At 31.6% G+C, this 14,445-nt stretch overlaps 1 protein-coding gene across 1 annotated transcript; it reads left to right on the top strand.

The window, feature by feature from the left end:
* Positions 1-4,684: 4,684 nt before the first annotated feature.
* On the top strand, positions 4,685-12,130 carry LOC100267557 (probable cyclic nucleotide-gated ion channel 14). Its single transcript, XM_010650536.3, has 8 exons — positions 4,685-5,105; positions 5,217-5,363; positions 5,447-6,008; positions 6,415-6,627; positions 6,763-7,064; positions 7,874-7,985; positions 10,218-10,454; positions 11,106-12,130. Exons 2-8 carry the CDS (start codon positions 5,317-5,319, stop codon positions 11,844-11,846), a joined length of 2,214 nt encoding a protein of 737 aa, XP_010648838.1. The 5' UTR covers positions 4,685-5,105; positions 5,217-5,316; the 3' UTR covers positions 11,847-12,130.
* Positions 12,131-14,445: the final 2,315 nt, after the last annotated feature.

The raw sequence follows: 14,445 nt of genomic DNA, 5'->3' as shown, positions 1-14,445 counted from the left end.
AAGTATTTCTCAACTATATATATATAGAGAGAGACGTGATGTTTGCAGAGAGAAATGACAAATACTTCTAGTTTTAAAAAATATATATAAAAAAATGTAATGGAAAATTATTCCACTTCATGTTTAAAAACTGCCTTTTTGGAAACATTTTAATTTTTTTTTCAGAAAAAATTTTCAAAAAAATTCATTTATTTTTGGAAACAAAATTTTATTTAGAAATTTAATTATAAAAATATTTTTCTCAACTTATTTTCAAAGAAGGAGATATCTATGTATATTGTAAAAAATTCTAAAATCTTCTCCATATTTTAATTATTGTTTGAAACACCCAATAAAAAAAATGAAAATACTTAAAATTTGTTTTAAAAAATAATTTATATTCAAAATCTATTTTAAAAAAAAATTACTTTCTCTTTTGATTATTAAAAGATTGTATAATGTGTTTTCTAAATTTAAAATATGGTCTAAAGAGTTGAAGCATATGTCTGGTTCTCAAAAAATTTAAGAAAAAATATAAGAGAAAAAATATAAATAAATAAATAAAAAATACAAAATAGATTTAAACTAGTCATTCTACTTTTTTTTTTTCCGTAAAAGTAAATAATTTTAAAATATATAAATTTTTAACCAATTTTAATGATTATTATTATTATTAATATTTTCTTTTACATTTTTAATAGAAAAATTAAATATAAGAAAACCATTTTTTTAGTAATTTTTTTTCTTTAATACTTTCGCAAGAATCAAACATGGTAGCAAAGGTGTTTGTATAGAGTGAAGGCAATCATCCCATCCATGACCAAAAATTTGTACATCCTATACTCCCTAGGGTAGAATCCCAATATAGAAGTTTAAATTATGTCATGTGGAGATTATTCATATTATTCCAATTTGTTGACACATGCATATGGTTCCAATTTAATTATTTTGTTGTGGCCTATAACTTGGTTGGACCACAAAAAGCAAAATTTTTAAATTTGCAAACCCTATAGACAATAATTGTGAAATTTTCTCTTTGGGCAGGAGGTTATCACATCACTTGGAACAACTTCTAATTTTTGGCTTTCATTAGAAGTTAAAAATTGAAGTCAAATTCATAATTTCAGTAAGACAAATTTGATATTATTAAAGTATTTCAACTATGAAATTAGTTTTCTGTTTAAATTAAAAAGCTTTCATCAGAAGTAACATTATTCCAACTTCTATATTAAGTTTAAGTTATAATTTCATTTTAATACAAGTTTTTCTTAAATTTGGAAAAAAAAACATCTGAATCTATACTTCATAATGTTTGTTTCTCTTTATTCCCTCTCAAATTTTTTTTTCCCTTTCAATTGTAACAACAATATGAAGTAAGGGTTCAGTTACCATATTGAATTGATAAAGACCAAAAAGACACCACCAATCAAGTACAGTCATATACATTTTTTCATCTCAATATTTATACTCGATCTTATTCATTTATATCCTTGTACATTAATCTTATTTGTTTGTAACTTTATTCAATAGTATAATTTCATCATACATATTTGATGGCTCACAATTGAAGTTGGGTAAGTATCATTTGAATTTGAAGTTCGGTAGGTATCACTTCAAGACCATAATATTTTCCATAAAATTTAAGCCCGGCTTAATCAAGGTCTAAAAGTTTATTTTATTTGTTTTAGTGTATTCTTTCCTCTCATTGTCCTTCAATCCAATGCTTTAATAATAGAGAAAAACTTAATATTAGCAAACTTCTTGCATCAAGATTTTAAGCAGATTCTTTAATGAGAGATACAATATTCAGATTGCCTTGGTTTTGAAAGGCCCAACCAACCTAATGTGTCAACATGTTGGACTTTTGTAAAAAAGAAGCCCATTCTTATTTTGAAACAACAAAAAAGACAATAAATAAATAAAATAAATAAATGCAAAGGGAACGAGATTTAAAAATACATCTATCAGTGATTTTATAAAATATTTCTAATACTTAAAATATAAAAAAGTTTAGTTAAAAATATTTCCTAGAATCATTGTCAAATGTGTTCTAAATATACAAATCAATTTTTAGTTCTATTAACTCTCGGTGTTCCTCATGCTATCTAAATTTAAAATTATGTATTATTATGCTGATATTAGAAAATGTGATCTTTGTATGTAAATCCAAATTTTCATTTTTATTTTACCAACAAATTTGGATAATTTTATATATATATATATATAAAATGGTTTGGTACAAAAAAATAGAGAAATTAGAAATCTTGTCTATTAAACATTTTCAAAACTATTCTTAAAAAAATAATTTTAAAAAAGGGTTGATATATTTAAAAATAAAAATTGTATTTAGAAATTTAAATATAATTTTTTTCCAATTTATTCTCAATGAAGTATTACACATTTGTATACAATATAGTTTTTTTTCAAAAATATTTTCCGTATTTTTAATTATTGTTTGAAACATTTTAAAAAGGTAATTTAGAGGAATGTGATTAAAAATAGTTTTCTACTTTAAAAATAGAAAAAATATTTTTAAAAATTCATACACTATTTTGCCATTGTTCTATATTTCGTGTTTTTAAAAAATAAAATAAAATAAAGAACAATTTTTAGAGATCAAGTAAAAATTATTTTTATTAACATTTAAGACAAAAAATAAAACATAGAGAAATTAAAAAACCATAAAAAAATAAATAAAAACTAATATGATATCATTTTTTCCCCTCTATTGATATCAAAGATCTTCAAATTTGATATTCCATGTATTTTTTTTTTCATTTAACTTCTCTAAAAAAGTTTATTAATTTTTAAAAATAATTTAAAACCGATTTAATTAATACCAAAAAGTCATGAAACTCAATAACATTAAAACGATATAGACCAAAATTCATTTTAAATGATTTGACTAATTTTTTTTCATGCATATAATCCTATTTTTGAAAAAAATTTCACTAAACAAATAAGCTTCAAATCAAGCAAAATTTAATGTATTGGATTCATTAACAAGTCTATTAATTTTATTAAGAAACTATTTATTTTTAAATTTATTATAATTAAAAATACATTTTCACTTTAATAAAGCTTGAATTAAATTAAATTAATATTATATAAAATAAAATTTACAATGTTTTTATAAAATCAAAATATAAAAAATATTTGTAAAAATAATTTATCAAAACAAATTATTTATTTTATATTTTTTAAAAATAACTTGACAAATGTTTTTATTTTTATAGAATGCTAAAAACTATTTTTTGTTTTTTAATTAAATTCAAAACCAGTTTTTTAAAACAAACACCAGAAAAAATGACCAAAAGAATTTTTAAATACTTCAAATTTGTTCTCCCAACTTTCTTATCCTTTTACCTAACAAATAAAAACTCACCCTGACCAAAATTTTGTACATTGTGCACTCCCCCATATATATATATATATATATATATATATATATATATATATATATTATATATTACCATAATTTAAAAAAATATTTTTAAAATGTGACACTTTAAATTTTCGAATCTATGATATTTTTATAACATCAATTGAAGATTGTATTTTGAACAGACAAATTTAGTTTTAAAATTGCTATATATATATATATATATTTTTTTTTTTTCTCAAAAATCCCCTAAGGTAGAATCCCAATATAAAAATTTTGACTAGGCCATGTGGAGATCATACAAATTCTTCCAATCCACAGACAGACGCATATGGTTCCAATTTAATTATTTTGTGGTGGCCTATAACTTGGTTGGACCAAAAAAGGCAAAAATTAAAAATTTGCAAACCCTATATAAAATAATTGAGAAATTTCCTCTTTGTGCGGGAGCTTATCACATCACTTGGAACAACTTCTAATTTTTGGCTTCCATTTGAAGCTAAAATTGAAGTCAAATTCATAATTTCAAGAAGAAAATTTTGAAAGTATTAAAATTTTTCTATCATTAGCTTTCTACATAAACTAAAAAAAAGCTCTCATAAAAAGCAACATTATTCCGACTTATATATTAAGCTTTTATTTTTTAAGTTATAAGTTTATTTTAATACAAGCTTTTCTTAAACTTGTATATAGATTTTTTTTTTTTCAATAGATACCGAAAAAACATCATCATATTTTCATACCCCATTATTTATATCATAATCCCATTTATTTATTATCTTGTATCTTAATTTTATTTATTTGTATCTTTATTCAATGATTTATATTTCAACATATATACATTCAACGGTTCGGATTTGAAGCTCGATAAGTCCAACTTCGATATATTAGCATTTTCCATGAAATAATCAACAATGTAGCTTAATCATTTACCTAAAGTTTTTATTTTTTATTTTATTTATTTTAGTGTCATGCAAAGTTGTATTCTTTCCCATCATTGTCCTCCATTCTAATTCTTTAAGGTATAAGAAAGAAAAAGTTAATATGAACAAACTTGTTTAATCAATATTTTAAGCAGATTCTTTGATGAGAGATACAATATTCAAATTGCCTTAATTTTGAAAAGACCAATCTAAAGTGTCATGGTTGGTCAACAATTTTGTGAAAAAGAAACCAAAGCTTATTTTCTGAACAAAAAAGACAAGAAAAAATATATATATTTTTTTGAAAAAAAATAAAATTAAGAAGTTGGTCCATTTTGAATGGATATTAAATGAAAAAAAATAAATTGATGCAAAGGGGGCCACTGGGTACAATTATACAAATCAGTTTTTAGTTCCATTAATTGATGGTGTTCCCCACACTATCCACCATCACCATCAGACATGGAAACTCATTGTAGCTCTGAAATCCCAATAAATCTGTTATTCAATTCCTTTTCTCTTTTGCCCTTTTCTTGAATCTGTTTGTTTATGAGACCCATGTATGTATATATATTATTATAGTTATAGAATACTTACATTGTATAGATTCTAGATGGATGTATTCAGCATCGTGGTCTTCACGTCTAATCTCAATCAATTCCCACACCCTTGCATAAACAACTGAATGTCTGAGCTGTGTTCGTCTATTTTACTGCAAGTTTTTTGTTTTTTTCTTTGGGGAATATATATAATAGAAGTCAAACCCCATCAGACAACAGCACAGTTACAGCTCAGTAGAAGTCTCCCCATCTCTCTTGGAGGTCGTGAGTCCATTTCCCATCTATTTTCTGCTTCATTTCTGGATAATTTTTCCTGGGTCTTGAATTTTTTATGCTTTTGGATGTGATTTTGTTTTTGTTTTGTACCAAAAGGTGGAGAATCACGGGCTGGTTGTAAGAGCAGAAGGGGTGTTATTATTTGGATCTCTGTTGGGGTTGTGGTGGTTTTTTTGTTTGTTCTTGGTCTCAATGCATGCATATGATGAACCAAATGGAGTTCAAGAAGGAGAAGCTAGTGAGGTAACTCTATGCTATTTCCTGTGTTTTTCATTTCCCATTTCCACTTTCTGGCAATTTGATTAACGGTGTATGCAAATTCATAGGTTTTGTAGTGATGAAAAACAAAATCTTGAAGTTTCCTGGGAAAAGGGTGAATCCCAACCGGTAGAAAGGCCAGTGAGTTACAAGGTTTTGCCCTCCTTATTGAACCCTGAAGGCAGGGCTGGTGAGAAGAATAGAACATATGGAACTCTCAGCTTTGGGAGGTTTAAGGTTTTCCCAGAAAGTCATGAACCATGGAGGAAACGAATTCTGGATCCTGGCAGTGATATTTTCTTGCAATGGAACAGAGTTTTCCTCTTCTCCTGTCTAGTAGCACTTTTTGTTGATCCATTGTTTTTCTACCTCCCTACTGTGGTTGGTGATGGCAATTCATCATGTGTGAAAACAGACTTGAATTTGGGAATTGTGGTTACCTGTTTTCGGACTATTGCAGATGTTTTCTATCTGTTGCACATGGCTATAAAGTTCCGAACTGCTTATGTATCCCCAAGCTCAAGGGTGTTTGGAAGGGGTGAACTTGTTATGGATCCAAAGGAGATTGCCAGGCGGTATTTGAAATCAGACTTCTTCATAGACCTGGTTGCAACATTGCCTCTTCCTCAGGTACTTTCTTGAATTTGCTTTCAATATTGGCCCAGTGGGGATGTGATTAGATCTATGATATTGCATGTTTATGGTAGAGATTATAGTTTTTCTCTTTATACTGACCATGGATTAGACAGGCTTTTGGTGCATAAGAACCTTCTTTTTTTATTTTTGATTTGATAAAATATAAGTTTCCGACTGCAAATTGGTTAAATAAGTTATATATTCGTGCTCGGTTTGAAAAACTGAGGATCAGTTCTGCTTTATGGTTTGTGAAGAAACAAAAACCACAGATTAGTCAATTAATTGGAAAAATTTTAGTTCTGATATTTTAAATATTTTATTGAATACTGTCAGTTTATAGAGTTGAGTTGAAGTTCAAATTCTTAACTGATTTTTTCTGCCCTTTTTTTTCCCTCCACAGATTGTCATATGGTTCGTAATTCCAGCAATTAGAAGCTCCCATGCTGATCATACCAACAATGCCCTTGTGCTAATTGTTTTGCTCCAATATGTTCCCAGATTATATCTGATTTTCCCGTTAAGTTCTCAGATTATTAAAGCCACAGGAGTTGTCACAAAAACTGCTTGGGCAGGGGCTGCATATAATCTCCTATTGTATATGTTAGCTAGTCATGTATGAAACTTCTCTTTCCTCCATTTGGCCTTTCATTGTTCAACATTAGAATCCTGTCAAGATATATGAGCTTCAAGGGCTTTGCCCTTGGTTGAATTTCCCGATTTTGCAATGATTCACCTTCTGTTCTCGTAGGTCTTAGGGGCATCATGGTATTTGTTGTCAATAGAACGGCATGCAACATGCTGGAAATCAGTTTGCAGAAAGGAGCTTGGCCCTATTAGATGCTTTCTTCGTTTCTTGGATTGTGGTACTTTGGACGATGATGATCGCAGGAAGTGGAATAATAGTACTTTTGTGTTTAGTCACTGTGATCCCAGCAAAGACATCAGTTTCAATTATGGAATATTTGGAGATGCGATAAAAAAGAATGTTGTATATTCAAAGTTTCTCGAGAAGTACTTCTATTGCTTATGGTGGGGCTTGCAGAACCTAAGGTATGATTTATCAATAAGCTATGTTATTTATTTGATTCTCATTATTAATGTTAATGATCATAAAAAAAATTGTTACTCATAGCATCTGTATTTCAGTCTCTTTAACATATACGGTTTTTTATTCTACCCTCAAGATTTCGGTAATTTTTGGTTGACATACAAGAGCCTTGTGCAAATGTATCAAGGTTCCAACTATGTATTAAAGGTGGATATTCAATAAATTAGTTAAGGTCCATTGACAGAATACCATGTTACCGTGCAAATATATCAAGGTTCTAACTTTGTATTAATAGGTGGGATGTTCGATAGATTAGTTACGTTGCATTGACAGAATATCATGTTACCAAAAAAAAATCTCAATGAACCAACCTCTTACCCTTTTCTCATAATAAGTAATTTTCCATCTCTCGATTGGAAAGTTGTGATAACTTTTTAGAACATTACCTGAATTATTTGAATCTTTGGAGTGGACCACTATTGCCGGAATCTTATGATACTCATTTGAATCTCTGGATTACTGTTTGAATTACTTATTCTTATGAAATCTCATAACTTGAACAAAATTAAATAACTGTTTCAATAAGTGGTATAAGTTCCTTTCTTACAAACATATAGGCTTTTTGTGAGATGGAAAAATGGGAGCAAAGTACCCACCATTAGGAATGAGTGCATGACCATTTCCTTTTTCCTTTCTTCAGAAAAATGTGGAACTGGATTAAAGATATTCAAAAAGAATGATTGTAATATACATGATTTCTAAGGACATTGAAGCCATTTTGACGGGCTCTTTTGCTTGTAAAATTTTGCAGTTCATATGGCCAGAGTTTGTCTACAAGCACATTTATTGGGGAAACTGCATTTGCCATACTTATCGCCATCTTGGGCCTGGTTCTGTTTGCTCATTTAATCGGAAACATGCAGGTATTTGGGAAGTCTTGTTCCCTTTTGACTTCTTTTAAATTGTCAGGGACTATTTTCTTTTCAGAATTCCATGATTGTATTTCTGTTTTCTTTATTCTAGTTATTTGGAACTTGGAAATGATTCAGAGATGCTTGAGAGCCCTTGGTTTGACTTGTTTGTTGTGAATATAGCAGTTTCCCAACCAGGGTGAAAGTGTAAAACTTTGACACTTGTCTTGACCTTTCTTAGGATTTAGGAAGTTGTTATGGTTGCCATGGTCTCTTCTTCCCCTCCCTTCCTATCTCCTGTTAACCTCAGGTCAGAGCTACCTTTGTTTAAGTAGCAAAGAACTCAATCCTCTCCATAGAAGTTGACACTAAGCTTTTGCCATATAAGTTAATAGTGATGTTCTTTACCAGAAAAAGATTCAAATAAACCAAGATTTGAACAAACTGATGTAACCATGAATTCTGTCAATTGATGTTCCCTGTTACTTCTATGGATAGAGGTGGTGGAAACACAGGAGTGTATGCAATGCAGGATGGGAGTGAGATACATGAAGTATTACAGTTCAAAACTAGTAGTTTTTAAAGACTTACTTGAAGATCATCTGGCATCTTATCACTTTGCAGCATTTGTTTCTGCTGTGGAAATCCTGTGTCCCAACACTGACACCTTTGTCCTTGGTCCATTTTTTTTATCGCTTCTTAATACAGGAAACAATGTCCAATTGTATCAATCAGGAAGACAAATCTTAGTTTCATTTTGTTAACCAAATGCTTTGGAGATCTATTCTAATATGGTTATCTGTCCTTGTCTGATAGATGTGAGAAGAAAATGGAAATGGCTGCAACAATTAGAAGATAGAACAATAACAGTATTTGTGATTGGCTCACCAAACATTTATTTGAAATCAGAAATTTGGATTTTGAAACGTGTTACCAACTTTAGATTCAATTATTATTACCCTCGCATTTGTTGTGAGGTTGTAACAGCTGGGCTCAGTGCACACTCATCTTTCAATATCCAATTTGCAAGCAAAATGGCCTTCATATAAGACAGGGTTTAGGCACTGACAATCCTAATATTTCCTTTAGGATTCAAAACAGAAATCAGACTTTGAACTTATTTCTTATGTAGGTTAATCAAAATAATAGATTGAGTTTTTCACACACAACCCAACAATTAAATAGTGCCATTTGTTTCTTTTGGAGTTCCCTTTCCTTTGTTCAGCCGAACCTTCAGGCTTCATGTTCTTTTCTTCTGTTGGCCGGGGAAATATTATTTTTCTCTCAGTTTAAGGATTCTTATAAGGTGCTTATGCTTAACCACATTCAGCACCCTGAATTAGGACACAACCCTGATCATCATGTAATAAAATCTAATAATAATTGTAAATAAGTTACATCTGACTTCGACATCAGTTGGTGGGCAACCATGATTACATGGTTCTGCATCCACTGAACTTGCACATCCAGTTGATAGGACTACGGGTTAATTCTCTGTAGAATAGTTACTATCCATTTATAGTGTAGCAGTATAAAAATCAAGTGACTTGTTAAAAGCAGCATGATTATCTCCTTAAAATTTTCCATCTCCAATCTATGCTTCTTATAGCTTCATAAACCCTCCTCGTAGAACAGCATCTCTCAATAAATACATAGAGCAACCATGATATATTAAGTTCTTGGTGGTGCTCAAGCTGGGAGAGCTAAGGGATATAAACTATGAAGAAGTGTTGTTTCTGCTCTCTTTAGTTTTATATCAAAGGGAACAGGCCTTCACATTGTTTTTTTCAGGTGTTAAGATCTGTATTGCGGTTTTTTATGGCTCTATTGTTTGGTTACTCTCTTGTTGGTGCTTGTCTAAATGAATTCTTCACAATCATTTACTTGGATATTCAAAGATCTTGTAACTCATAATGCACAAAGAGTTGGTTCTTGGAATTTACTGTTTGTGCATGTATCTTTAGTTCTCTCTTTTATGTTATATATCTCCTTTCTTAGTTAATTTTACTTATTGAAAAATGGTTTGCTGGGTCTCTGTCTTTGTATAATGTTGCATCCTTCTTACTTTTTTATATTGTGATAAAGAATTACCACTATCCAACTTGTCTAGCTGCACTTATCATTCGACTTTCTTCTGTTATATGTAAACTAGATCTTCTATTGCAACCTATTCATTCTTTCTTCTCTTGATTTCATTTTTGGTAGTTTTTACCCCATTCCTTACTTATGTTCTATTTATTGCAGACCTACTTGCAATCTATCACTGTGAGGCTTGAGGAGTGGAGGCTCAAGCGAAGAGACACAGAGGAATGGATGAGACACCGTCAACTACCTCAAGATCTGCGAGAGCGTGTTAGGCGGTTTGTCCAATACAAGTGGCTTGCTACTCGTGGAGTTGATGAAGAGTCAATTTTACGTGCCTTACCTACAGATTTACGTCGAGATATCCAGCGCCATCTATGCTTGGACCTTGTTCGACGTGTAAGTTCCCTAGCATTATTAACAAGGGCCATAACACAATCTGTTCACTGTTTCAATTTTAAAAATGTCAATACATCTGCAGACAGTATAAAAGTATACAGTATGATTGCATTTTCTTTTCTCAAATTTAGTGAAAACTTTGTAAAGGGAGGACAAGAAGCTCTCCTTCTGTTCCTTCTATTAGATATTAAGAAACACATTGTCCAAACTGTATGATCATTTCTAGATCGTTTGCTATTGAAAAAGGGAGGGGGAAAAAAGAAGAAGAAAAAGAAATAAAAATTGATGGGGTCATTAGTTTGTCCATTTGGGCAGTTCATGTAGATATGCTCTCTTCCTGTGAGACATGGTTAATATAGCTCTTAGGAAAATGCATTTGCCCACTAGAAGCACACATTTCAGATGCATTACATCTTAGTTTGTGTGGCTCTAATCTTATTGGGCCAATCATAAAGGGCCGCTTTAGAAGTTGCTGTCATCCGTGTATGATCTCTATTTACTTATTGAAGCAGGATGCACTACAAAGATTGCTTTTCATATGACCTAACAAATCAAAAATGGAATCCTTTCACTTCACCTGGTAGAGCAAATGTGGAGTAAAATGTAAATTATCTTGACATCAGCTTACATTGGAACTTGCCCCAAATGCAGGTTCCCTTTTTCTCACAGATGGATGATCAGCTACTTGATGCAATATGTGAGCGCCTAGTATCATCCTTGAGTACTCAAGGTACCTACATAGTTCGCGAGGGTGACCCAGTTACAGAGATGCTCTTTATTATCAGAGGGAGACTAGAGAGCTCAACTACGAATGGAGGCAGAACAGGTTTCTTCAATTCAATTACTTTACGGCCAGGCGATTTTTGCGGGGAGGAGTTGCTTGCATGGGCATTACTTCCCAAAATTACTCAGAACTTGCCCTCTTCAACAAGAACAGTAAGAGCCCTTGTTGAGGTGGAAGCCTTTGCACTGCGAGCAGAGGATCTCAAGTTTGTTGCAAATCAGTTTAGACGTCTCCATAGTAAGAAGCTGCAGCACACTTTCCGCTTCTACTCTCACCACTGGAGGACCTGGGCAGCCTGCTTCATTCAGGCTGCTTGGCGCCGGTACAAGAAGCGGATAATGGCAAAGAACCTCAGCATGCGAGAGTCATTCTCCTTTGCTGATGACGATGACCATGCAGATGATGAAGATGAAACCGAACAAGAGGATGAAGGGAGCTCCACAAAATCAAATTCTTCTCAGGCAAAGCAGCATCTAGGGGTCACCATACTGGCTTCAAGGTTTGCCAAAAACACAAGGCGAGGAGCTCAAAAGGTCAAGGATGTTGAAATGCCCAAGCTGCAGAAGCCTGAAGAGCCAGACTTCTCGATTGAGCCAGATGATTACTAGTTGAACACTGCTAGATTATATATACCACAGCCACAACTATGACCCTTGCAATTGAAAACTCTCACAGAAGTCCATCAAAAGATCCCCAGAAGGTTACAAAAAATAACCCATATGACAAGATCAAGCATAAACAGCAAGGTATGATCTCAATAGATGTATTATTGATATTCCTGTTGGGTCACTTCACAGATACTACACTAGAGGATCTCTTTGTAAAGTGATATTTCTTTTACATATTAGTCAGAGTTTATGAGCCTGCAAAATGGCTTGGTCTTTATATTTTATCAACCTTTCCACTTGCCTACAAACTAATACAACACAATTTACAAGCCAAGAAAACTTGAAATGGGTCTGGTTTTACCAATGAAAATACTGGATGATGCTGTATGATTATATTATACAATGAGAAATTTCAAATAATGAGAATTATCTGGAGTGATTTGTACATCTTAGATCCAATTTCCTTTGTTAATAGGATCTCTTCTAGCCAACAAATGATTGCATTCTTTTGAATTCATAATCTCATAAATTCAAGTACTTATTAATCTCAAGAACCATTTCAAAGAGCTTTCACATTTTTTGTCAAATTTCCCATGAATCAAATGTAGTTTGTAAGCATTCATTGAGCTAAATTGAGCATCAAATCTGGCTTTTTATGAAGGATTAGCAGAGAATTTATCTAATCAAGAATAGGGACATAAGTTACACCATGTAGATGCCTTCTTTGTAGATGCCTTCTTCGATTGGGATCTTACTTTTGATGCACTTTCTTTCGGAATAAAGGATGATTTAGGGGCTTATACTAGAGAATTTGGTCGTTAACTCTCATGCTTAGCAGCTAAGAAAATGAGAGAAAATGATAATGGAAATGGAGGGGAAAATGATAAACTACAATTCACAAATGTCAGAAGTTCCAAAAGTGTAAAGATGTAGAAGTCCTAGGACTTTCTCCCAAACTCCTATATATACTTGTCAAAATGCTACATAGCATTCTCCTAAGCATCAACAAGTACACCAATATGATATGATAGTTCCAACTTCCGATATGAGCAAGTAGAAACCGATTTAATTTTCACATTATCCTTGAACCCATGTTACAATTACTTTCATTAAAGGCTCAAGTGTTTCTACCTACAACCAAACAACATTCCTTTAGTTGGGAACCAAGATCATACAACTAATATGCTTCAATAGACTTTGAAAATACATTGTGAGGTAGAGCTCACTTCTAGTATACGAAAACCATTTTAATTTATCATTTCTACAATTTTTGTTCTTTCCCTTTTTTTTTTTTTTTTTTCACTTTTTAATTCATGAATTTCCTCCTACAACTTCCACCTCCTTTTTCACTTTCCTCCTACAAATTCGACCTTTCCACCCTCTCTTTCATAGGTTGATGCCCTCTTCAACCACTATAATCTGATTTTTAAACACCAAACCATAAGTGAAAAGCCTCCACACAAATATTAAACTTTTAAATCAATTTTTAATCACCATACCGTAGCCCTAGACACAAATAATTTTTTTTTTTAATGAATTATTACTAAATTGTTATTTTTTAAACATGCCATTAAACTTATCATAAGAGTACGAATTAGGGATCTATTGGCCAAAGAAAAAAAGGAATCCTTCCCATAGTATCCACCATTTACCCCACTTCTCTCCATATTTCATCAATTGGTCAAGTTAAACTTCGGAAATCTTAATGCAATAATTCCTTTCAATTCCTGTTGGAATACCTTAGCTAAATTCCGTTCAAGCCCTTGATCAAGAGGGTGTATGGATTTAATCTTCCTAGGGATCTAGATTTAAGCCCAACCAAAGCTTTCATATGAAAAAACTTAGATCTAGGGGTTTAAAAACAATACCTTATTATGAATGTCTTTAGATTAATTCCAATTGGTGAAGTAGATCTCGAAAACCAAAGATCTTCCACTAATGACTCTCTCCTGAAAGTTGGCACTAGAGAAGGGTGAACTTCTCTCTATAAGAATGAAGGCTAGGGTTGTGTTTCTAGATGATGGAAGAGCATAAAATGTGATAGCATTAAAACCCTTAAGAGGTTTATATTAGACTTCTTTATGGACTTAAGTGACTTAAACTCTTAGGTTATTTAATATAACTTATTAGGTCCCAATTAATTAATTAATCTTGTTAGACTCCAATTAATTAATTATCCCAATCTAAAAAGACCATTCATACTCTCCTATGCAACCGTATATTTTCACTAAACACCCTTATGCATGTATATGAATAAAAACCCTTTAATCCTTAAAAATAACATACCACTAGGGAGTGTAAGTTTGAGTGAAGACTACTAGACCCATAGGAAAATGTTGGCTCTCTCATAATCTAATTTTAAAGTTAACTCAACATTCCACTATAAAAAGTCAACTGCACTCTACTATCCTATAAAATCATATTAACAAATAAATTGATTAAATCCAATTTAATTAATTTCTTAGGTTCCTGTTTTACGTTGCATATAAGCTCTCATGAATTGATGTCTACAACCTAATGAGGTAGAAGTTATCTGAGAAAATAAGGCTAATCTAATTAAAAAAAAACACCCAAAAGGGGGGGGGGAGGGTAAATTGGG

This window comes from Vitis vinifera, chromosome 4 (genome assembly GCF_030704535.1).
Source record: "Vitis vinifera cultivar Pinot Noir 40024 chromosome 4, ASM3070453v1".
Lineage (NCBI taxonomy): Eukaryota > Viridiplantae > Streptophyta > Magnoliopsida > Vitales > Vitaceae > Vitis > Vitis vinifera.
This window is presented reverse-complemented; position numbering and strand designations above follow the sequence as displayed.

Coding starts and splice junctions, on each gene's coding strand:
- LOC100267557 (XM_010650536.3), top strand. CDS start 5,317: ATGCATATGATGAACCAAATGGAGTTCAAGAAGGAGAAGCTAGTGAG. Junction 6,009..6,414: donor CAACATTGCCTCTTCCTCAG/GTACTTTCTTGA, acceptor TTCCCTCCACAG/ATTGTCATATGGTTCGTAAT. Junction 10,455..11,105: donor GCTTGGACCTTGTTCGACGT/GTAAGTTCCCTA, acceptor CCCCAAATGCAG/GTTCCCTTTTTCTCACAGAT.